Below are 21,497 nucleotides of genomic sequence, written 5' to 3'. Positions count from 1 at the left end.
GCTCCCGCAGACTCACGAATTTCGGGGGCAGCTTCGGCACCTTCCGCTCGCTCGCTGGCGTCACGCGTGTAGCGCAACATGGCCCCTGCTAGCCGGGCCGTTGCTCTGGTAGCGCTCTCGCTGCTCTGCCTGTGTCGGGCGGTGCTCTCCACCGAGTATTTCTCCACTCTGACTCTGTTCAACAATGAGCTCCACAAGCAGGGATGCAGCTCGCTGTCCGAGTGGGAAGAGTACGCGGCTGACTGCGGTAAAGTCTCCCTTTTTCGCTGTTGCTCTGCCACGTCCTCCCCCGGTGCAGCTGTCACTGTGTAACCCGGCTAGCTTAAGCGTGCGCAAGCTAACGTTAATGGGCTAATAACAACAAGATGTGACAGCCCAGCAGTGATTACTAAAAGAAGCTCTTGCTCTCGCTGCCGCGGAGGTTGAATTTGATTTGAAATCAAAGATCGAAGAAGAGAGCATAGTGACAGTGTATGAATGTGTACATAGCAGTAAGAAAACTCGGAATGTACTCACTTCACAAACTGTATATTTTATTTTAGAGGTCTTCACCAGACTCCAGTCAGAAAACACCCACATTTGTTGTTGCCTTGCCCGACGGCAAAATTTCACGTTTATCAGATCAAACCTGAACATTTTTTCTGATGGTAACGAGCTTCTGGAGAATTCCGCATATACACTCAGTTGACATTTTATTGGGAAGAACCAGCTAAAACAGATGCAGCAGTTTTTATTGAAGTTGTTTTGGAGAGGTGTTGATTCAGCTGCATGGTCATTTTGGAGGATGTAGTGCGAGGTGCTGTTGAACTGTATTGCATTATACACAGAGGTGTTTCTGTTGTTTGGGCTAGCCTCATTGATATACATGAGATGGACAGTTAGTTCTGCTTGGTTTAATCAATGTGTGCTAAACCGAAGAGAGATTCTTTTTGATTTGTAAAATATTTTAGAGCACCATAGCAGTGTTCTTGCATGTTCAACCCAAGGGTAACAATAGTTTGATTGTCAGTTAATTATTTTAGTCATTTTTAAAGCAAAATGCCAAAAATGATCTGGTCGCAGCATCTCAACTGTGACTGTTTGCTGATTTTTTTTGTCATATCTGATATTAAACCGAATGCGTTTGGGTTTTGGGACAGGTGGTGGAATAAAATAAGCAATTTGGATATATTACCTTGGGCGGTGGAAAATTATAGCCAGTATTTCTCACTATTTTCTGAGATTCACAGACAACGATTAATCAAGAAATAGTTGACAAATTAATTGGTAATGAAAATAATTGTTAGTCAAAGCCTTAATTCAGTTGAATCCATCTCAGTGAACACTGAGTCAGCTTTTTATCACTATCAGAGTTGTCTTTCTGTGATAATGCAGTGGAGACGTTACAAATTAGTCCATGTCCACGGTTTTAACCATTTAACCACAGAAAAGAGACATAATGTCAGTGGTTGCCACAAAAACTTTGGTGTATTGGGATTATTATTTTGCAAAATGAATGTGCCTTGCTTTAAATTGACTAAACATTTTTCCCCTTCAAAGTTATCGTTTTTTTTTCAATGAAAATGCAATTGTGTTGCTTCCCAGGACTAATTCTTTGAATGTTTGTCTTTTCAGAGTCCTCAATTTTACAGTTGGAAGACCCAGACTGTGAGGAGGGAAGCAACCCGCCCTGCGAGTCAGTCTTTTCTCTTAATGCGGAGAAGATCCTGGTGAGATGTCTAACACACACACACACACACACACACACACACACACACATATACACTAGTCAGATCTGGAACAGCCACTGTCTGTAACGGTCGCCTTTAGAAAAAAAAAATAGTGTGGGTTCTAGTCGAGTCTAAACACAGACATTGTGGAGTTTTGTGGTGTTTTTATCTAAACAGCTCCACAATGTCTGTGTGAAAAGCCATCCACTAACTCATTTTCTGAATCAACCAATAATGTTTATTGGCTGTTTATTTTCTCTATTGTTGAATAATGTTTGAAAAACACTATGTTATATTGATGTAGCGTCATACTATAGCTCAGTGCTTGGTTCAGGGTTTGATATTCTGATTTCGTGAGCTATACCTGAAAAGAAAAAAAAATAAAGCATTAGTGCAAAGCATGAACAAAGTGACTTTAGTTATGTTAAAAATAAATAAGCGTAGCAATGTAAAACCAAAAAAACCAAAATGCCCTTGATAAATGTTTTAATTTGCGGTTGTTGTGTTTTTTCTGTTGGTGTCCCTAGATTCTAACCATTTCAAAGGGAAAGAAAACACAAGTTTTTTGCTTTTCCACCTTTGACACTCACAGTGTTAAATTCTGTTTTTATCCTCTGTTTATTCGATTTTTTTTTTTTGCACTGGCTTGACACAGGAAATCATTATTTTGTTGTTTCCTCAGCTTTGCATGTCTGTGCTGTCTCCTGATGTATGACTCTGTTTACATGTAGTTTTATTGTTTTTTTTGTTTTTTTTCTCTCCATCTCTCACAGAACCAGGCCAAGTTGTTTATTGAACAGAAAAAAATCCCCTTCCCTGTAGATAACCACAACATAAATGAAGAGCTTGGTAAGTTGTGAAGTTGTTCTAAATACAAACCATATTTGTGCTGAACTGAATTATATGATGTTGCCAAGTGTGACAGTTATTTATCATCATTTGTTCTCTCATTGCAGCTATAGGCTACGTTCTGATAGGCAACGGCCTTTATGACGAAGCCATCAAACATTTCTCGCTCTTATTACAGGTGTGTTTTGCATCCATTTAAGCTGCTAAACCTGCCTCCTGCAAACATTCACTCTTAATGCACCTTTCAGGAATGAGTCACGTTGCTATTTTTCCACTGTCTCTCACAGCTAGAATTAAAACCCACCTTAAAGCCTTTGGGTTCAAACCGAGAACATTTTCTTGACGTGTTTTGTCTTTGATACAGGGTGACCCAGAGCTGGTCAGTGCCATTTATGGGAGGGGGATAGCTTATGGAAAGAAAAGTCTACAGGTGAGTGATATTGGAGAATACAACTGCACTGTATGGCCATAATAAAACACAACAGCATTTAAACTAATGTTTTTTCCAATGGTTTTTATGTTTTTTCTTTTTATATTTTCTTTTATTTCTCTATGTTTGGTCATTCCTTGAAAACGAGCAATAGAGATAAAGTTTATTTACTCACTTACCAGGCATTAAAACACAATATAAATGTTCCGTATTACTAAATTAAGGAGCCTTTCTTGACAATTAGTAAAGTGTCTGCAGGTCCATAGGAGCATTTACAGTATCATAAACTGAATAATTAAGTTATAATTAGCTATAACTTTTATAATTTTAAAAGTTAAGTTGGCATTCTTGCCCTTGAAGTGCATTTCCTCATAAAGATATAAAGGGTTTCTTTCCGATATAATGTATTTGTTTAGGAGAAAATGCTACTGCTTGATAATTTATCAGTGTTTCAGAAACAAACAAACATATATTGAAGGTCTTCAGATTATTAATGGCAGATGACTCAAATTTTAAATTCCAAGTTACATAGTACTGTCTGTGTTTTTATATTGATGGACTGCCTTTTTTTTGCATTAAAAGTTGAGCCTCCTATTCAGGTTTAGCTTTGTGCCAAATGGTCATTCCAGAATGACATTTAAAACAATACTATACATTATCTGAAACCCACAACGTTATTATGCAGCATAGGGAGTTTTTGTCTAAATGCACTTTGGGTTGTTTTTTTTTCTCAAAATAGAAGGAATCTTGAATTTCGGTGGCAGCAGCAGTTTCAGGTAAAACCAGAATGACTCAGTGCGACATTCGATGAGTGCAAATTCAATTTGCCTGGACTCTGCAGTTATGGACTTGTGCCCCCTAGGAAAAAAAAATTGGATGGCAGTTTGTTTGTTTTTTTGCTGTTTGTGGCTGTGTTCCTAGTTTTGCTCACAATATATTGAGCTTCATGTCCATAAAATGTAAGTGCCTCCCCCCTTCCGTGTCTCCTTGCCAGGATATAAAGAACGCTGACTTGGCGTTGTATGAGCTCAACCGAGTCATCACCCTCGAGCCAAACTGGCCAGAAGTCTACGAACAGAGAGCGGAGGTAAGGCCCGACCCTGTACAGGAGTGAGGGCAAAAGAGGCAGTGACTCGGTGCCAGACCCATCGATTCAGTGTAGTTTGCCCTCTGAAGCTCCTCCAATATCATATCAAGTATTTTAAATGCTCCAATAGAGGAGCTTTGAATTAACAAACCACCCCTTATGGTCTCCAGCTCTTGGCATCAATGGATCTAATTTAGCTGATAAAATTCATCAATTTGCCACATAGTTTCCTCCATTAGCTTGAGTTTCCAATTTCTGTTTATGACCTGAAACACACCATCAATCACCAGTGTGTCTGGTCAGTCATATGTTTAGATGTCTAATCAGCTGAGCATCGCTGGCCTCTTGATAACGTGACTTGCACAGAGTCTAATATTACGTCTGATGCGATTATACGTTGTAATGCGGTAATGACTAGAAAATATGTTCCGTCTTGTTTCTGGTTCGTGGGCAGCTGGAAAAAGAGAAGAGGAGGAGACCCTCGAGGTCCAAGACAATGTGCGAGATGTTTAGACAATTACAGATTTGGCTAAACAGTGCAGTTTCAAAAGTCGCAAGGCATAAAAAATTTCAGCATCAACGTTAATTCAGTCATGAGAATGAAATTACAAAACAACCAAAAAAGAGCCTGCTTCAAGGGCAAAATATACCTAATGTTATTGTTCTGAATATTAAATTAAAGCTGTAAGAAGTCATGTGAGTTTGTGGTTCATCACAGTGTCCATTGTTGTAGCAACACTGAAGGCTCAAACAATCACCGTCAGTTTGACAAAAATATCCTCAGCCCCTGATTTCACTCTGAGGCTTTTTTTTTTTTATAGCCTCTTTACGCTTTGTGACCCTCAGGCCACCTGATTAAGTCACTGGTGTACTCAATCTCACATGCAAGCTGCAGAAAAAATATGAAAAAAAAAATGCACAATGCTGTAATTACCCCTCAAAGACCATTGTCTTTCGGAGAAAATGAATGTTACTTAGTGTAGTTACCGTTCTTGTTCTGAAATATGAATCAGACAAATGTGGCAATACCGTGCAACCCAATGGCCAAGATTATGATCAGATTAGATTTTGAGTCCTTCCTTAAAACCTATTCTACCACATCCTACCTGGTATTTTTAAAACAAAAAAGTTTAGGTTAATTTTAAAAATGCTTCCTCCACCTTTTCCTGTAGAAGATTAGTCACCCTCTCTAAAAAGGAATACTGTACAGTTATGAATCAACCAGGAAAAAAATAATTATAAACCTGAAAAAATGTCGTACATGCACCATCCTATTACCTTTCTCTGTCTTTTCTCTCGTCTTTCTCAGGAAAGAGGAACATGAGTATGAAATTCCCCTAAAGGGGCCTTAAAGTTATTGTCTAGCTATAGTGAGCAAACCAGCTTTTCTGACTGTAGGTGAAGCAGTTTGATAAGAGAGAAATTCACAAGTTGAACAGTGGGTCCATATTTGTGTAAGAGTAAATAAAGCTGTGTGATTTTCAGAAAGGGTTTCTTAATGTGCACTTTACGTACTTTACCATTCTGTGTACTGATGTGTGTGTGTGTGTGTGTGTGTATGCGTCTTCAGATCCTGTCTCCTCTGGGTCGTATCAGCGAGGCTCTGGGCGACCTGACCAAAGCCATCCAGCTGCAGCCCTCGGCTCGACTCTACAGACACAGAGGAACGCTGCTTTTCATTTCAGAGGTTTGATGATCAGATGTTATGCACATATGTGCGTGTGTACCGTACATAGGCGCCTGTATGCACCAGTGTGATGGCCCCGTGTTACACCTTCCCGCCAGGACTATGTGACGGCGATGGAAGACTTCCAGCGGTCTTTAGAGCTGAAGAAGAATCAGCCTATCGCCATGCTTTATAAAGGCCTCACCTTCTTCCACAGAGGCATGCTCAAGGTAAGTTGTTCACCGGCTCATTATTTTTTTTTAAAAATGTCCAACCCATTTAATGGTTATTTATTTATTTATTTTTATTTTTTTGTGGCTTACTTAGTGGCTTACTCTAGTGCAGGTTCTTGGCCCAGTGAGTGGCCCAATCAGCACCTCATTGGAGCTTTCTGTGTCCATTTGTCCTTTGTTGACTGTTGACTGCTGTAGCCAGTGTCCCCATGTCGCTGGAAACGTAACAGCTTTTGGGTGAATAGGGGCGTGACAAAAAGACATTGATATACGATATAAGTTAGGACATGGACTAAGCAGAAGCTCATTGTGCTGCATAAATACTGTATGTTTAAGCTTATCTACTATTTGTAATTTGTATAGATTTAAGTCATATATGAGCAGTTGCAAGGAATGGCCTGGTTTGGAGAAATTCTGCGACCGCGTTAGTTTGTAAGGTTGGACCAAGTTTTCAGACACGACCATGTCACACCCAGGGCTGTTTTTTGTGATCTGGCCTCTCCGAAGGAAGAGGTTGCTGTTTCCCACACCAGAGCTTCCCGTAGCCGTTTGCTGTGGAGGTGGTCTGCCTCCTCAAATTTCATGAGAAACAGTAACAAAATTTGTGAGCTAAAATCTCAGAGACCCTTCGGGTTGTTATTTCACACACGATAAGGCCATACTTTACGTGTCCTGGGATATTTTTCAGTAAATTGAGAGGAGGCTCCTTTTTGCACCGGGGCTGCCAGCTAGAGCGTTAACCTCTCACCTCTTTCTGTACAGTTTCTTCCTTTGATAAAATCACAGACATGATACAAATACTTGTAGAGCAGCAGTTAAAATAAAACTAAAGCTGTTGCCCCATGAATCATGAGGAAAGTTAAAATTATAGCTGTCTTCAGTTCTGCCTTTGAAAAAGACACATTGAGATAAAATATTGCTTAACTGTTAATTATATCGTCGTTTTGTGCTCAGTCCAAGCCTGGTTCCACAGCACATTCACGGCCTTTCTCACGCGTTGATAAATTGACGTCAGATTAAGTGTCTGCAGCTGTTTAATCGGCAGTTTTTCAGCTGCGTGTATGGAGGTTTTTTTGGTTGTGTTCAACACCTCTGCTAACCAGTTTCCTGGGGGAAATCCCTGTAGAGCACCCTCGGGCAGCTGTTACAAGCAACAACAACCCACATTATCCAAAAGTACAGTTGATACTCGTTGTTACTCTGATTGAATGGAGTTGTATGATGTATTACCGAGTGAAAGTTGCACTTAAGTGATGTCATGATAGTTGAATCTGCTGCAGCAAGTCCTGATGGAAACAGAGTCAACATTGCAAAATCGTTTTTTTTTTTTTTTTTATCAGCACAAGCTGTGACTGAGGCAGTCGCTTTTCTTCGAGGAAGGAAAATATTGCGAATATGCCCTTTGTCCTCTGATTCAGTAGGTGCCCCTTGTTCACTTCATGAACACAAGGATCACACAGTCATACGTTATTTCACTTACAATGAACATTCCTTGTCTCTGCTGCTTGGACAGAGTTTACAGTCTGTAAATAAGCAAATATTGTAGTTTTTTTTTTTTGTGGCAGGCGAAAGTGTGCCCTGATTTCAAGTTGACATTTTGGTAGGTTTTGATGTTTTTTGGCCACGACTCTTAAGGATGGCAATGTCAGTCAGTCAGTCCACCTCTTCGGTCCAGACTGAAATATCTCGGCGACCACTGGAAGAGTCTTGTGAAATTTTGTGCAGACGTTCATGGTGCCCAGAGACGAAATTGTACTTGCGTTAGTGCTCCCCCGGCTTTTTTTCCTCTAGTGCCACCATGAGGTTGACATTTGTGGTTTATTGTGAAATATGTGATGGATTGCCATGAAATTTGATACAGATATTCAAGGGCACTTGAGGATTAAAAAAATTTTTATCCTAGCATTTTCTCTGTGTAGCAGTAGCTACAGTTTCTGAATGATCTGCTGTGTCAGAAGTTTAGGTCTATCCGCATTCTCTGTTGCAATTTCCTATTAACTCTGCGTTTTGTCACTGAGTGAAAGCTTGCTGTGTTTTCTCTCATCAGGAAGCCATTGAGACATTCAAAGAAGCACTAAAGTTGAAGTCTGACTTTATAGATGCATATAAGAGCCTAGGACAGGCCTACAGGTAAAGCAACCCTGTGGTATTGTTTCTTCGAGCTGAATTCACTGTTTATTTCACATTTGTACATCTCCGTGGATGAATACAGTATGTCCTTTTTTATTTAGAGAATTGAGAGTCCTACTTTCCCCCGCTGCTTGGCTAACAGTATGTCAGCTGTTGCTCTTTTGATATCCTCTTCCTCCATCCAGAGAGCTGGGTGATTTTGAGTCAGCAATGGAGAGTTTCCAGAAAGCCCTCATGTTGAACCAAAACCACATACAGTCTCTCCAGCTCCGAGGCATGATGCTTTACCACCACGGCTCACTGCAGGAGGCCATAGGCAACTTCAAGGTAGAGGAATCCACATTTGAATAAAATAGCTTGGCACTCCACTCCTCTGCCAAGCTGTGATAATCTCAGACAGTCCTATCTACAACAGATTTAGGCTGCACTTTAAGCTTGGTTAGTTAGTTAGTAACACAAATGAGCTGTAGCATCTATCAGTTCAACGACAACTAGTCGCTGCACTCCTCACGTCTTCCTCTTGTTCTGTTGCCCTCCAGAGGTGTCTTCAGTTGGAGCCCTATAATGAGGTTTGTCAGTACATGAAGGGGTTAAGTCACGTGGCCATGGGACAGTTCTACGAGGGCATCAAGGCTCAGACTAAAGTCATGTTGAACGATCCCCTGCTGGGACAGAAGGCCAGCTCTGAATACCTCAAAGTGAAATACCTCAGAGGTCGGTGTGCCTCCACACACGCACAAATGAGCGAACACATAATATTCCATAATAAACTTGCATACACTTAAATTTTATTGAATGCCTTTCCCTAATGCACTTGAAATGTTCTATGTTTATTTTTGGTACTAAATCTTGTGCATATAAACTATCAACAGCCTCCTATTCTATTAAAATGCTGTTTTACCAACTATTCAAGTTTAATTCAGTAGCGCGTTTGACCAGAGTTTATACTCTGGCCACTGAATATTTTTGATCCTGATTGACTGGTAGGTGTGGTTTAATTTTTAATAACCGGACAGTGTAACCAGGCACCTATGATGCAGATATTTGTTTACAGTTCTAAATTAATGCTCCAATATTATACTGTAGTTAATGACAGCAAGCGTTAGGCTTGGCTAAAGATCTCAGAGTTTGTGTTATATGTAGAACCAAAATAAAAGATACATAGCTTGTTGAATGAGACACAAATTCAGGGTCAGTGGGGATTAAATTTCTAACGACTGAAAAACTTAAACTTCTAAAATAAATCCATTCTGGTCGTTTTAGATTGCGTCTCATATTCTCTCCCTGCTTTGCCCCACGTTGTTTTTCTACTAGAGTACTCTCGCTACCTGCACTCGCACCTGGACATCCCAGTAGCCGAGTACAACGTGGATCAGGATTTACCAGGGAACTTCAAGAATCACTGGGCCAAGAACCTGCCTTTTCTAATAGAAGACTATGAAGAGCAGCCTGGCCTGCAGCCACATATCAAGTAGGTTCGATAGGGTCTGTTACATTTGATTCACACCTGAAACAATAACTGTGACCATAACTGTAAACTGTAATGATACAGTTTTTTTTTTTTTGTGCTTGTCCCTCCAAACCTTGTTCTGAGATCAAACTAAAAGTGTAGTTATTGTTACAGATGTGAATGGGCTTTAATATAATGATATCCTTTATTTATAGAACATCTAACCAATCAAAGGAGCTGGTTTTATTAGACTTAATATTGGGTGTTCTACACTTCAACTCAAGTGTGTCATCGTTAGGAAATCTGCAAAATCGGGATCCATTGCCGCCGTAATTTCCTGAGCTGCAGTTGGTAGCAATTTTTATGAGCTCAGAGCTCTGGCAGACAGTGTTTTGTGGCTGAAAGCTAACACCTGCCATCTTTTCCATATGCCATGAAACATCTCTTCATGAAAGTTTTTTTTCTGGGAGATGTTTTTATGCCTCTGTCAGCGGACTGAAACTTGTTTCTTCTGTTTTATAAAGAGGTTTCAGAAGTTTGACAGGTAGCCAGGGTATGGTCCAGAGAAAAATAAAAAACATTTTTAAAAAAATGAATGAATAAAAGTTCATCCTCTATGTCTTTCTCTTCTCTCTCTCTGTGGTTCACAGGGACGTGCTGCCGCAGAACTTTGACAGCTACAGCAGTGAGGTTCAGAAGCTGATATGTACAGCCGACCATCTGGGGGCACTAATGCAGTACGACACTCCTGGATTCTTACCTAACAGGAGAATACACAGAGGTACCGCTGACAAATGCCGTAGCTCGTAAAGATCATTTAAGCATTAATAACAGTAGTAAAGTAGCGCTTGTGCTTTTTTCAGCCATGGGCTTAGCAACCCTGGAGGTCATGCAGGCCATGCATCGAACATGGAGCAACTCCAAGGTGCGAGTCAACGGCAAGACCAGGCAAATGCAGTGGAGAGACATGTTCGACATAGCTGTCAAATGGAGGAGGTGAGGGCTTTCTTTTTTTTAAAAAAAGCAACTTAACGTTCTTATTTAGCTTGAACACACCACAAATTTCCCACATTCGGAAAAGGCATTCAAACCCCAGATTTATATGTCGGGTTTTGGAGGTGAACATGATGTTGTATTCAAAGCTGTGGTGTACCAGGCAATGTTATAGATTTTTCACAGATTTCTGGGAGGTCAAGAGGACACAATTAGAGGAATTTCCCCTGGAAAAAGTTGAGTTACTTTCAAAGCCAAGTGGAACTTTGGTTTGGCTAGATGGGGACAATGACCAAAACACATAAAAATTTGTGTCTCCGTCATATTTCCACGAGAAATTGCAGTTCAGGAGCAACTGTGGAATCCTAATCATCTCCAGGAAATAACCCTAAAACTCAAGGGATTAAGGGAATAAAAAGAAGACAGATGTTGATACATGATAGTTACCAGTTCCTTATGTTTCAACATAACAAAACAAAGTCTAGACTGGAGCTCATATTCAGCTATTTTTATTTAGTTTTACTGTGTGAAAACCGGAAAAGTTAAATTTCAGCATAGTCAACTGAGTCTCAAAACTTTCATTTCAGTCATTTTTGTTAACACGTCACGGTTTGTTTCAAGTGTGAAATGAAACAGACCAAATCGAGAAATATAACAAAGTAAACTTTTCCTCTGTCCCTTTGACCGAATCAGACAAATCACATTCCAATAAAGAGTCTTTGGCCCTTGGCTGATTGGATTTCAGTGTTGACAGACCAAAGAGGCTTTTTCTGTGCTCCTAGGATCGCAGATCCAGACCAACCGGTTCTGTGGTTAGACCAGATGCCTGCCAGGAGTCTTAGTCGAGGCTTCAACAATCACATCAATCTCATCAGGTAACAAGTTGGCCCCGAAGATGGTGGCAGACGCTCTAATGAGTCCCCTCGAGTGACTTGAATTTCCAAGTGACTTCACTTAGGCTTTATTTCAACTTTGTAGTGCAGACACATTTTTTTAAAATTCCTTGCAATAGTTCACTGTAGCCTTGGTTCTGACAAGCTCACTGAAAGCCCTCAATGCTAATATGTTGAAATCCTTCCTTCTTTCTTTCTTTCTTTCTTCAGGGGACAGATTATAAACATCAGATACCTGGCGTACTTTGATAACATCCTCGACTTCATCAAAGACAGAATACTGGTGTACCACGGGTAAACTACACCACAGCGTCACTGAGTTTCTTTTGTGCCGCATGAGTCTTCAAGTCTTTCTCGTCTTTCCATCACTAACACTCTGCATTCACTGAAAAACTAATTTGATTTCGACGACATCCAGATCACCTCAAACGCTACCACAAATCAGCCTAGCCTGAACCCAGTGGTAGCTGCATAATCGTCAGCATGTCTCACCTGAATGATTTGACAGCCGTTAAGTAAATATGCTTCCTACAGAGCTGAATTATGTCATTTATTTTTGTATACTGTATTGATTTTGCATGAGAGTGTTGAGGAAGTATCCTATGCAAACATATATGAATATTTTTTTCCTATTTGATGTTTCCTCAGTCTTCAGCTTTCTCGCCTCTTCTTTAATATGCTCTCGTTTTCTGTCTCAGTGCCTACAACCCCAGAGGCTTACTAGAAGTCCGTCAGGCTCTCGAAAATGTCAACAAAGTAGAAGACCTTCTTCCTATAATGAAGGTAAAAAGGGGGAAAAGAGAGGGACAAAAGAGACAGAATCAGTTAAGACAGGTTAATAGTAGGAGCAAGTCATCAACTGAATATATAATAGATTTTGTGTCAAATTTGAATTGAATCTGTATTTACGTGTAAAAGTGTAAATGATGCTTGAAAAAGCAAAACACCACTCAGCAGCGAAAACCCAGGAAAGTTGTTTGTGTGTGTGTTTGTGTCTTTATTTCCTGAAGCAGTTCAACAGTAAAACCAGAGATGGCTTCACAGTCAACTCCAAGGTGCCGAGCATGAAGGATCCTGGGAAAGAGTACGATGGTTTTACCATCACCATCACTGGAGACAGGTACTATTCTTTTTTTTTAAATCTCACTGTGAAATTTTACAGTAACACTTTCTTTAACACTAAAAACCATATTTTAACATTATACATAAGAAAAGAAGTAAGCTAGGCGCATGGAGCTGCTCGAAGGTAGAGAAGGTACAGGGGAGGACAAGGACACTGAAATATGTGGGTACGCACTTTGTTTAGACATTTTAAACGTAATTATCACGACAAACGGTGACAGTTTGACACTTTTTCCCTGCAGCCTGGTGTCAGACGTCTTCCCTTGTACAGAAGCTTTCCAGACAGTTCTGGATCAAAATGACCAAGGAAGGCTGAGTGACTACTAATTTTTACCTCGGAACTGTTTTCTGTACTTTAGGGTGGGCAACATGTTATTCTCAGTAGAGACCCAGACGACGGAAGAGCGGACGCAGCAGTACCAGTCCGAGATAGAGTCCATCTACAAAGACCTTACCGCCAAAGGAAAGGCATTAATGTTGTCCACTGAACTGGGGGTAAGATTATCTCTGCGGTTAACTTGAAGCTTTTTCTTATTACATTGTATGAACAACAAATCAGGAAGTAGGGAAAATAAAAGTTAGTCACGGCCCATTTTTCAGACACCTAACTTCCCCTCAGCATCTGACAACAATCGACACATTTTGCAACTGAAATCCCGTCCTCTCATTTCCCCTCCATTCCTCACTCCCCCCTCTGCGGGAATACCACAGAAGTCAGTGTTCTCGACAGGCAGACTCGGGGAATTTAACGAATTCTCTGGAGAATATCACAATAATTTTACAAATGGATGACTTTACAGTATTTAGCCGAACGTATTTTCCAGCTGGTTTTGCGCATTCGTGTCTGGAGATGGCCATCAGTCCGGAACCGGGGTGAAAAACAGTCTTTTAGACTTTAGAGAAATATTATCATATTCTGACTGCAAGGGTCTGTGCTACTTCTCCTGGTGTTCACCTCTGTTTTTTCTTTCTTTCTTTTTTTTTTTTAAATTTACCTGATTTATAGTGATAACCCAACAATGTCCCTGTTTTTGTAACTACTAGGCAACGTTATTCAGTCTCCTCTAAAACTGATACCTGAAACAAAATGAACATCCCAGTTGTGTTTTGACTCTTGGTTCCTTTTATTATGTCTGCAGCCCTCTCTGCTTTCACCCTGTCCCGAGAAACTCTTAATGAAGACAATACACAGCTAAGACCGTTTAAAAAGGGACAACGTGTCCGTAGAAACACTTGCCCCGCGCCAGTGAATGACTTTACAGTTGACTCTGTTGACTCTTCATTTTGTTCTTTCAGGATGCAGACGCCTTGTGTAACCTGATCCTCTCCTTGGTTTATTACTTCTGCAACCTCATGCCCCTCTCCAGAGGATCCAGGTAATTTTTCACGTCAAAACCGCCTGCAGGCTTAACGTCAAACACTTCCACAGTTGAACAACCAATGACTTCGTAATAAACCAAAGTATTTTGACTAGAATTTTGATGAGTACCCATGGGTATTCGCCTATGAATCCTAACAAGTGGCATGGCTATCCCTACTTGTTTATTTCACACACATAAATACTAAATACATGAAGGAAATTTAAAAGTAGATGTGCGGGTGGGGCAGAAACCGGTAAAGGCTGTTATGAAAACCACGCCCAAAAGAAGGGCAGTGTTAGGTTTGTTGTTACACTTCCATCGGTCAGCACCTTGCCCTTCTCCCAGTTAATTAATGTCAGTTATATCAAGAGGGACATCTTTTCTGTGTGAGACTATACCCTCATATCCCCGATTGGTGAATTCTGTCATCCGGTCGTAGTGAGGCCCTTAAAGGTGTTTTGGCATCCGCGTGTCAGTCGGCATCTCAGGACTGCTGTGCGGGGCATCGAATGACGGTTTGCATTGTAGGGGCAACAGACAACGATCCATCCTGCAGCAGCGGGAAGAGTGCCGTCCGCACAGGGAGACAGGGAGATTAAGAGCATTTCTGGGCCTCTTTCTGCCTGCAGTCGATGGGGCGGCAAGATACTAAACAAAGGTATGGCCTTTGTCCCTGTCCCGACCGAAGATGCAGATAGACTCAGATCTCCTTTTGGCAGAGATGTCTGAAACTCAACAGTTGACATCAAAAGACTGGCAGACCAAACAACTAAATAACATTGCATTATAGTAGCATTATGATAAATTCAGCATGTGTATTGGAGGTCTCTGATCATCACACCTTGTGGATGTCATCTAATATATGTCAAGTATGTTTCATAGTTATTGAAAAAGCCTTTCCGTCCTCCATACTGTGTTTCTGGCAAGGCCAGGCCTGCCAGGCCCTAGCTTGATTTATGCCGGAGGACTAGCATGTTCTACCTCAACTTTGCAATAGAGCTGTCGAGGTTTTAACTTTAATTATGATACTAGTATGTAACAGGGGGTCTCCCTAATCTGTTTCTCCTCAGTGTGGTGGCCTACTCAGTCGTGATGGGGGCACTGATGGCCAGTGGGAAAGAGGTCATCGGTAGGATCCCGAAAGGAAAGGTAAAGATAAAGGCCCCTTCAGACATGCACCTCTTTACATACATGGGATTTTTACATTTTGGTTTGGTGTCACTATAACGTAAAAATCCCAAAGGAAATGTCACGAGGTCGGACCTAGTTAACGTTTCTGTAACACGACCCAGCACAAGTCTGAATGGAATGCTGTTGTATTAATGTAAAGACCGCAGCAGCATGAGGCTATACCCACAGAGACAGATTAAATGCACGTCCTGCACGCCTGAATAAGATCAATCTAGTTATCATCTCCTATGCTCAAAGAAAACCACGTCGCTTTTAATTAACTACAAAACATTTTGAATTAGTTGATTTCACAGTTTTCACTAGCAGACATTTCTCCCTTCGCAGCGCAAAGCAGAGGACTTAAAAACATAAAAACAAACAAACAAACAGCCGCAGTCATAATCAGACCTGTCTCCCTCCTTACGTCCTCAACACGCATCCATGCCAACGGCATCTGTGAATAAATGAAAGAAAAACACTCATCTCAGTCCATATCAACATACTTTCCATCTCAACGCTGTCTTTGGTCCTGTCGGTATGAATGAAGCCGCAAGGAACATTTATGCAAACGCACCTATGGCTAAATGACAAAAAGCCATCGCTTTTGTTTTTTTTTAACAGCTTGATGCATCCAGCAATGTCTTCCATGTCTGAAAAGGGATATATTGTTTATTATTATTATTATTAGAGGTCTTTTGTATGTGTGTGTCCAAATTAAACTAAACACCTCGGAGGAGGTGAGAAGCTTGTGTAACCCCTCAGCGGGGAAAACACTTTTTTTAAGCAAGAGCTGGTCGGATAGTGTTGAGCTGTAAGTGACAAACGTTAGGAGTCAGCGTGTAACTCCACTGATGGATGCAAATATTTCCCAAACATTTTTGCTAACACACATTTATTCCGGACATCCAGAAGAAGAACCGGTCTCAGCTCGGCTGAAGCTCTCGGCTTTTTTTGCAGACACATTGTTCCTGAAACAAAATCCCACTGCACCACAACAAGGCAGCGCAGAAACCTGATCAGGCGCTTAGTTGGAAAGCTGGGGTCTATGAAAGGTTCAGCTGAGGTCTTTTCTATAGTGGTGTGATTCTTTTCTCAGCCAGGAAGCTTGTTGACGGTCCCTGTGCAGTATTATCCCTTTCTGTTTGCTTGACTTAAGAATATCTTATTAATCTTTTTGAATGTATAAAACCCTTGGATGAATCAGAGAACTTTCACAAAGACAACACACGCATTTCTCACAACACCGGCTCCCAACAATTTTTGACTTGTGACATCTAAAATAAAGTATATGTGAGCCCTCGTCATCGGCTGTGACGTGAGTTATGAGCTGTTCAACCAAAGAGAGCGATTCGTCCTCTCTTCTTGAAAAAAATGTATTTTAATGTGCCTAATATACACACGTATGTACATATGCATATTAAGGCATCGTTTTTATCATGTTCTACATTAATATGTGTAAGTGTTTTTTATCCTGGGTTTCAGTGACTGTATCTCCCAGGTCCAGACGCTGATTTTTCACCTTGCCAAGAATAAAACTGGGAAACAAAAGGCTACCCTGAATTTCCGGCAAGCGTATTTTTACATGTATAGAAAATGGCTAAGATCAAACTGATTTGGAGCTTGCAGCAACAGAGAGTTGCCTTCTTAACAGTTTTACTACGTAGCATCTCACCATGTCCGCAAAGCTGTAAGTCATTGCTCTGAAAACAAGCCTGTACTCGTCTGCACTACAGAGCAAGAGCAGGATTCCTGGATTTATTTGTTCTGAGGAGTGGTCTCCAAAGCGACTGTGGTGAGACGTGCACAGTGAGGAGAAGATAAAGAAGGAAATGTGTTGGCAAATGTATCTTTATTTATGGGGACGTGGCCTCAGGGGGGCGGTGAAATGGATCGACTGCATGTGCCCTCTAAACTACGTCTGTGCTAACGCTGTATTTCAGCTGGTGGATTTTGAAGCCATGACCACACCCAGTCCAGACAGCTTCAGTAAGACGGCAAAGAGCTGGATGACTCTTAAGAGGTAGGGGGACAAAACGTGTTTCTTTTTGCCTGTGATTCCTCCACTTTACAGACCCCCCTCACCTGCGACTTCCCCCCTCTCCCCAGTCTACCAAGCTGGTACCAGAGTCTTCCATCTGTAGCAGAGACCTTCCCGTCTAGCAGAACGATGATCGAGGTTCTCAATACAGACTCGTCTTCACGCTGCCCAAAGAAGTCCTAACGCGGCTTCTACGCGGGAGAGACGTCTGTTCAATAAAGTCTTAATAATAGAGCTGCTACACCGGGCAGAACAAAAGGGACCGTCTTCTTCCGCAACCCATAACAAAACTGGACCAAGTTCTCCAGAATCATCCAAGCTTTAATGTTTATTGTTTAAATTTTAAGAAAGAAAATCATAGAGCTGCTGGACACATTTGTGAAGGAGGTAAAGTCTGTCTACCTACATCCCCAACGAAACTGAGGTGATAGTGAGACAAATTCAAAAGATTATTTCAAAGAGGCTTTTCCTCTGAAGTGATGACCACTATTAGGTTTTTCCCCCAAAACTACAATTTCTTTTGTTTTTGTATCAAAACACTTCTCCAGATCCTGCTTTGTTCTCTGTCATCTCTCCCTAAATCCTTCTCCACTCTTGGCTCCTAGCACCGCATCTGTAAAAGCCTGAGTTCTCGGGTCCAATGTTGAACTTGGACTTTGATAGTAGTCCTGTTATTGTTACCTAGAAATGTATTTTCGTCAGTACCGCAGTGACCAGCAAAAAGAGCAGCCGTCCGTGAGACAATCGTGCATAATTAAATATTTTCCCCGCTTTTGCTTGAAAAATGGCTGAATCGTTGCGGCGGCTCTGATGCTGTCCGGGCAGTCGCCTCGTCCGTTCTGATCGATACCAGTATTTGGCTCCTGGTGCCACTTCGTTCACCAGTCATGTGAACCGGGATCCGGTTCAAAACGCGGCGGCCTGTTGAAGGCTGTCAGACGCGCCACCCTTCAACTGCGACAGCTGCCAACATCCAGGCTGACGTTTTTATTTTCCGGTTCTTAATTATTTGATGTTAAAATAGAATTTCAGGTCACACAACACATTAGGCCAAAGTATAAAGTATAATGTATAATGCTTAAAGGTTCAATATCGAATCGGTCCAGTAGCAGCAGAACAAAGTATTGACAATTTCGTGGCTGTGACAGGCCGTACCTTGAATTATTCTCCGTATTTCCACGCTATTTCCACACTCCAGCTGTTTTGGAAAAAAAAAATGGCAGAGAGCACTAAATGCGGGATATTTCAGTTAGTTTGGGATGCAGAAGGGATTCTGTCCACCCTCTCGCTTTCTCCGCTCCGCAGGCCCCGCGCTGAAGCACCCGAAGCACAAAATGCATCTCGCGAACCATCAGCACGAACAATCCTTCGCTGCGTCGACATGCCTGAATCCCTAGTCTTAGATGAGTGTTTGACCGACACTGTTATGTTGAGAAAAGTTTTTATGTAACGTTGAAGATTGTAATTGGCACTTTAAACTCTTTTTTTGTTTAACCTCTGCTGTGCTCACGCACAGTCCAGCCTATCAGCAGAGAGGGAGTTCAGGGATTTTAAAAGAAAACGAAACTAAAACCTTCAGGGCTGTTGAATTCAACTTAGGATACTTGAAGCAGTCTCTTTTTGTTTTGTTTCCTCAACACTTGCAGTGAGCGTCACCTCTCTCCTCGGGTATGGAACCCCCCGATTTCCTTTTTTACGTGACCGACGATGGCGCGGTGCGAAGATGGGTTGGCTGCCGAACTAAAATGAGAGGAACAGTCAGAGATTTGAGAGAACGATCTGAGACCCCAATAATGTTGTTGTTGTTTTGTTTTTTTACTGAAAACGTTAGTCAGTTAATCAGTATGTTGATTGACAGAGAGTTAAACAAGTTAGAAAAACGAGATTTCTATCATTTAATCGAGCAAAAATAACAAAAAGATTTCTGGCTCAAGCTTCTCAGGCGTGAACCAATGTGAGGTATTTCTGCTTTTCTCACTTTTATGTTAGTGTAAAATGAATTTATTTATATTGTCTTCTGGATTTAATGATTTGACATGTCAGAACAGGAGAAGAAGACAACCGATTATTTATGGAGAATCAGCGTTAATAGCAGACCATTTTAAACAGTTAGCTTAAGCAGTAAATAAATATCCCCGTAGAACTCGTGACTCACGAGTTCATGAGGAGAGAAAATGCAGCAACAAAAACCCAGAAAGGGACCAAATAAAAAAAAAAATTTGGGCCATGTACCGTGATGGAGGGACCACAGTGGATGGAAAGCAAAAGCAACCTGGTTATTGTATAGTGGTGTGATCCCAAAAGCGGTGAAACTGTACATTTTCCATTTTTAAAGTTTTTCAACTCAATTTGACCTCACCTTTGAAATACTTGAGCAACTCAAGCAGCAGCTACAAAATCCAAGCCCCTGCATGTTCTCCGATATCTCTGACCGACTGTTGGAGATCTCGGTGAAGGATTTAGTCATAGACGAGGAGAAGCACACCACACACTGTTATTTCCTTTGCTATCATTCCTCAAGCGTGCGTTGAATGAAATCTGTGTCTCTCGAATTTCTTTTCTTTGGTTCCCCTTAATATTTCACGGATTACATTTGCCTGTACAGGCTGTTCTTTTTATGACACCTCAGAGCAGTAGTTTGGGAGAAAAGAGCTCATGCCCCCCCCCCCCCTTTTTTTTTTTTTGTTTTTTCCCTGATTCCTACATATGTGACCGAGTCTTGTCAAGCTCACGGGTATCTGGAGAAGAAAATCGGAGATCCCCGCAAAGACACTTAAACTGGCTGTAGAATTTGAAAACGATGGCGTTAGGAAATGTCACTCGTGTAGCTTTCTCCTGTAGTGAGAGTTAAACGTTGTTAGTGAATTCCTCCAGAACTTTTCGAGCTTGACAAGATCGAATTCTGGCTGCGGGAACAGAATGACTGAGTAGATTTTCGGGAGCATTTTCGTGCACAGATACAAATCACGACGCCGGGGGTGTTGTAGGTTTTCCAGAAGGCGGGATAACATTGTTTTAAATCCGGCAGAGGGGAAGTCATGATGTGATGTTTACATGCCGCAACCTCATAAAAACAAGATACTTGAGTGTCAGACGTTGAAGCTACATCATGCAGCTGCTGTCTGTTTTTTTTTCTTTGGTTTTTTTTTAATGACTCATCGATGGGAGTTTAAGCACAAGGAGAGAAAGGGGGTCAGCAGGTAATTCACCTGGAATGATCTGAAGGTTTTTCAGTCGTTTGAACAAAATTTTAACAACTTTCTTTTTTTTTTTTTTTTAATTGCATTTTTTATCATTTGGAGGCCTTTAAAATGTCATCGCTGACTGTCCGGTTTGCTCATTTTTTTTTTTTTGTCGTTCAATCACTTCATTTCCTGCATTACTGACAGTGGATGGCCTACACTGGTTTTGCTTCGTGTCACCTTTTTCTTTTTCATATCGATGATTGTGCTTGACTGGTTGTCCTTGTACCTATTTATTTTTATTCTTATTTTTTATTTTTTTTGCACAGGATGACCCAGTCATTAAGTGCTCACGGTGCGCTTCGGAGCGAGGAGTGCACAACCTATCTTAAAATTAAAACTTGAAGGAGGGAATTTTTTTTTTTTTTTAAATAAATGAGTGAATGAATGTTCAGCAGTCAATAAAACTGGTTGACAATTTGACAGGTTCTATTGTTTTTGTCTTGTTTTTGGAAACCTTTACCAATTTCACCAAGAACAGAAAAACCTACATCAGGTTCAAGTTAGTTGTGATAAAATAAAATAGAAAAACAAACTAATGGTTAAATTTCTGAGATACTAAGCCAGCATTTTGTTTCACGAAACTGTGAGATACAGGGTAAAACCTGACTTAGTGAATAAAAATGATGAGATGCCTGGTGTCTTCTAGTCACTGAGGCTCCATCTGTAGGAGACGGACTTTACCGGAGGATGTAAGGCGTCGAAACACCCACGGGGCCGAGTACTTGAGCTCACCGGTCTGGGCGACGTTTGAAACATCATGAGATGACAGGGTGTGGTCTTTAATAGACAAGGACGAGATTCTGCTCTTGCTTCTGGGCCCAGCGAGAGACGCAGTGCGGCCTGAGCCCGGATCAACGTCCGGGGCTCCCCTCGTGGGACAGCTGGGACGATCTCGCGGTCAAGTATTCAAAACCTGCGCGCCACAGCCTCGACTGCACTTCCGGGCCACGCTCGAGGCCGAGACCTCACCCACTTACAGGCGTCTCCGGTAACCCGCCAACTGTCGCATGAACCTCGAGAAGTGACGAGATCAACTGTCCAGGGTCTGACCTGACCCTGGACTGAACTTAAAACCACTTCCACTTTTCCACCTCACACGAGCCGATATCAGGGTCCTCCGT

The 21,497-nt window shown here is 41.4% G+C and overlaps 1 protein-coding gene across 2 annotated transcripts; it reads left to right on the top strand.

The window, feature by feature from the left end:
• Positions 1-20,719, top strand: ttc13 (tetratricopeptide repeat domain 13). Of its 2 annotated transcripts, none has more exons than XM_040125795.1 (23): positions 1-247; positions 1,615-1,709; positions 2,483-2,558; positions 2,666-2,736; positions 2,923-2,988; positions 3,983-4,075; positions 5,646-5,762; positions 5,861-5,971; positions 8,022-8,104; positions 8,290-8,431; positions 8,644-8,818; positions 9,419-9,575; positions 10,205-10,335; positions 10,418-10,550; positions 11,330-11,422; positions 11,651-11,734; positions 12,139-12,223; positions 12,454-12,560; positions 12,922-13,057; positions 13,859-13,938; positions 14,994-15,072; positions 17,034-17,113; positions 17,200-20,719. In XM_040125795.1, the coding sequence occupies exons 1-23, from the start codon at positions 79-81 to the stop codon at positions 17,312-17,314; spliced, it is 2,478 nt and encodes an 825-aa protein (XP_039981729.1). In that variant the 5' UTR covers positions 1-78; the 3' UTR covers positions 17,315-20,719. The 2 variants fall into 2 exon arrangements, with proteins under 2 accessions (XP_039981729.1, XP_039981728.1); XM_040125794.1 differs by having other exon boundaries at positions 12,451-12,560.
• Positions 20,720-21,497: the final 778 nt, after the last annotated feature.

Source organism: Xiphias gladius, chromosome 4 (assembly GCF_016859285.1).
Source record: "Xiphias gladius isolate SHS-SW01 ecotype Sanya breed wild chromosome 4, ASM1685928v1, whole genome shotgun sequence".
In the NCBI taxonomy this organism is placed as follows: Eukaryota; Metazoa; Chordata; class Actinopteri; order Istiophoriformes; family Xiphiidae; genus Xiphias; species Xiphias gladius.
This window is presented reverse-complemented; position numbering and strand designations above follow the sequence as displayed.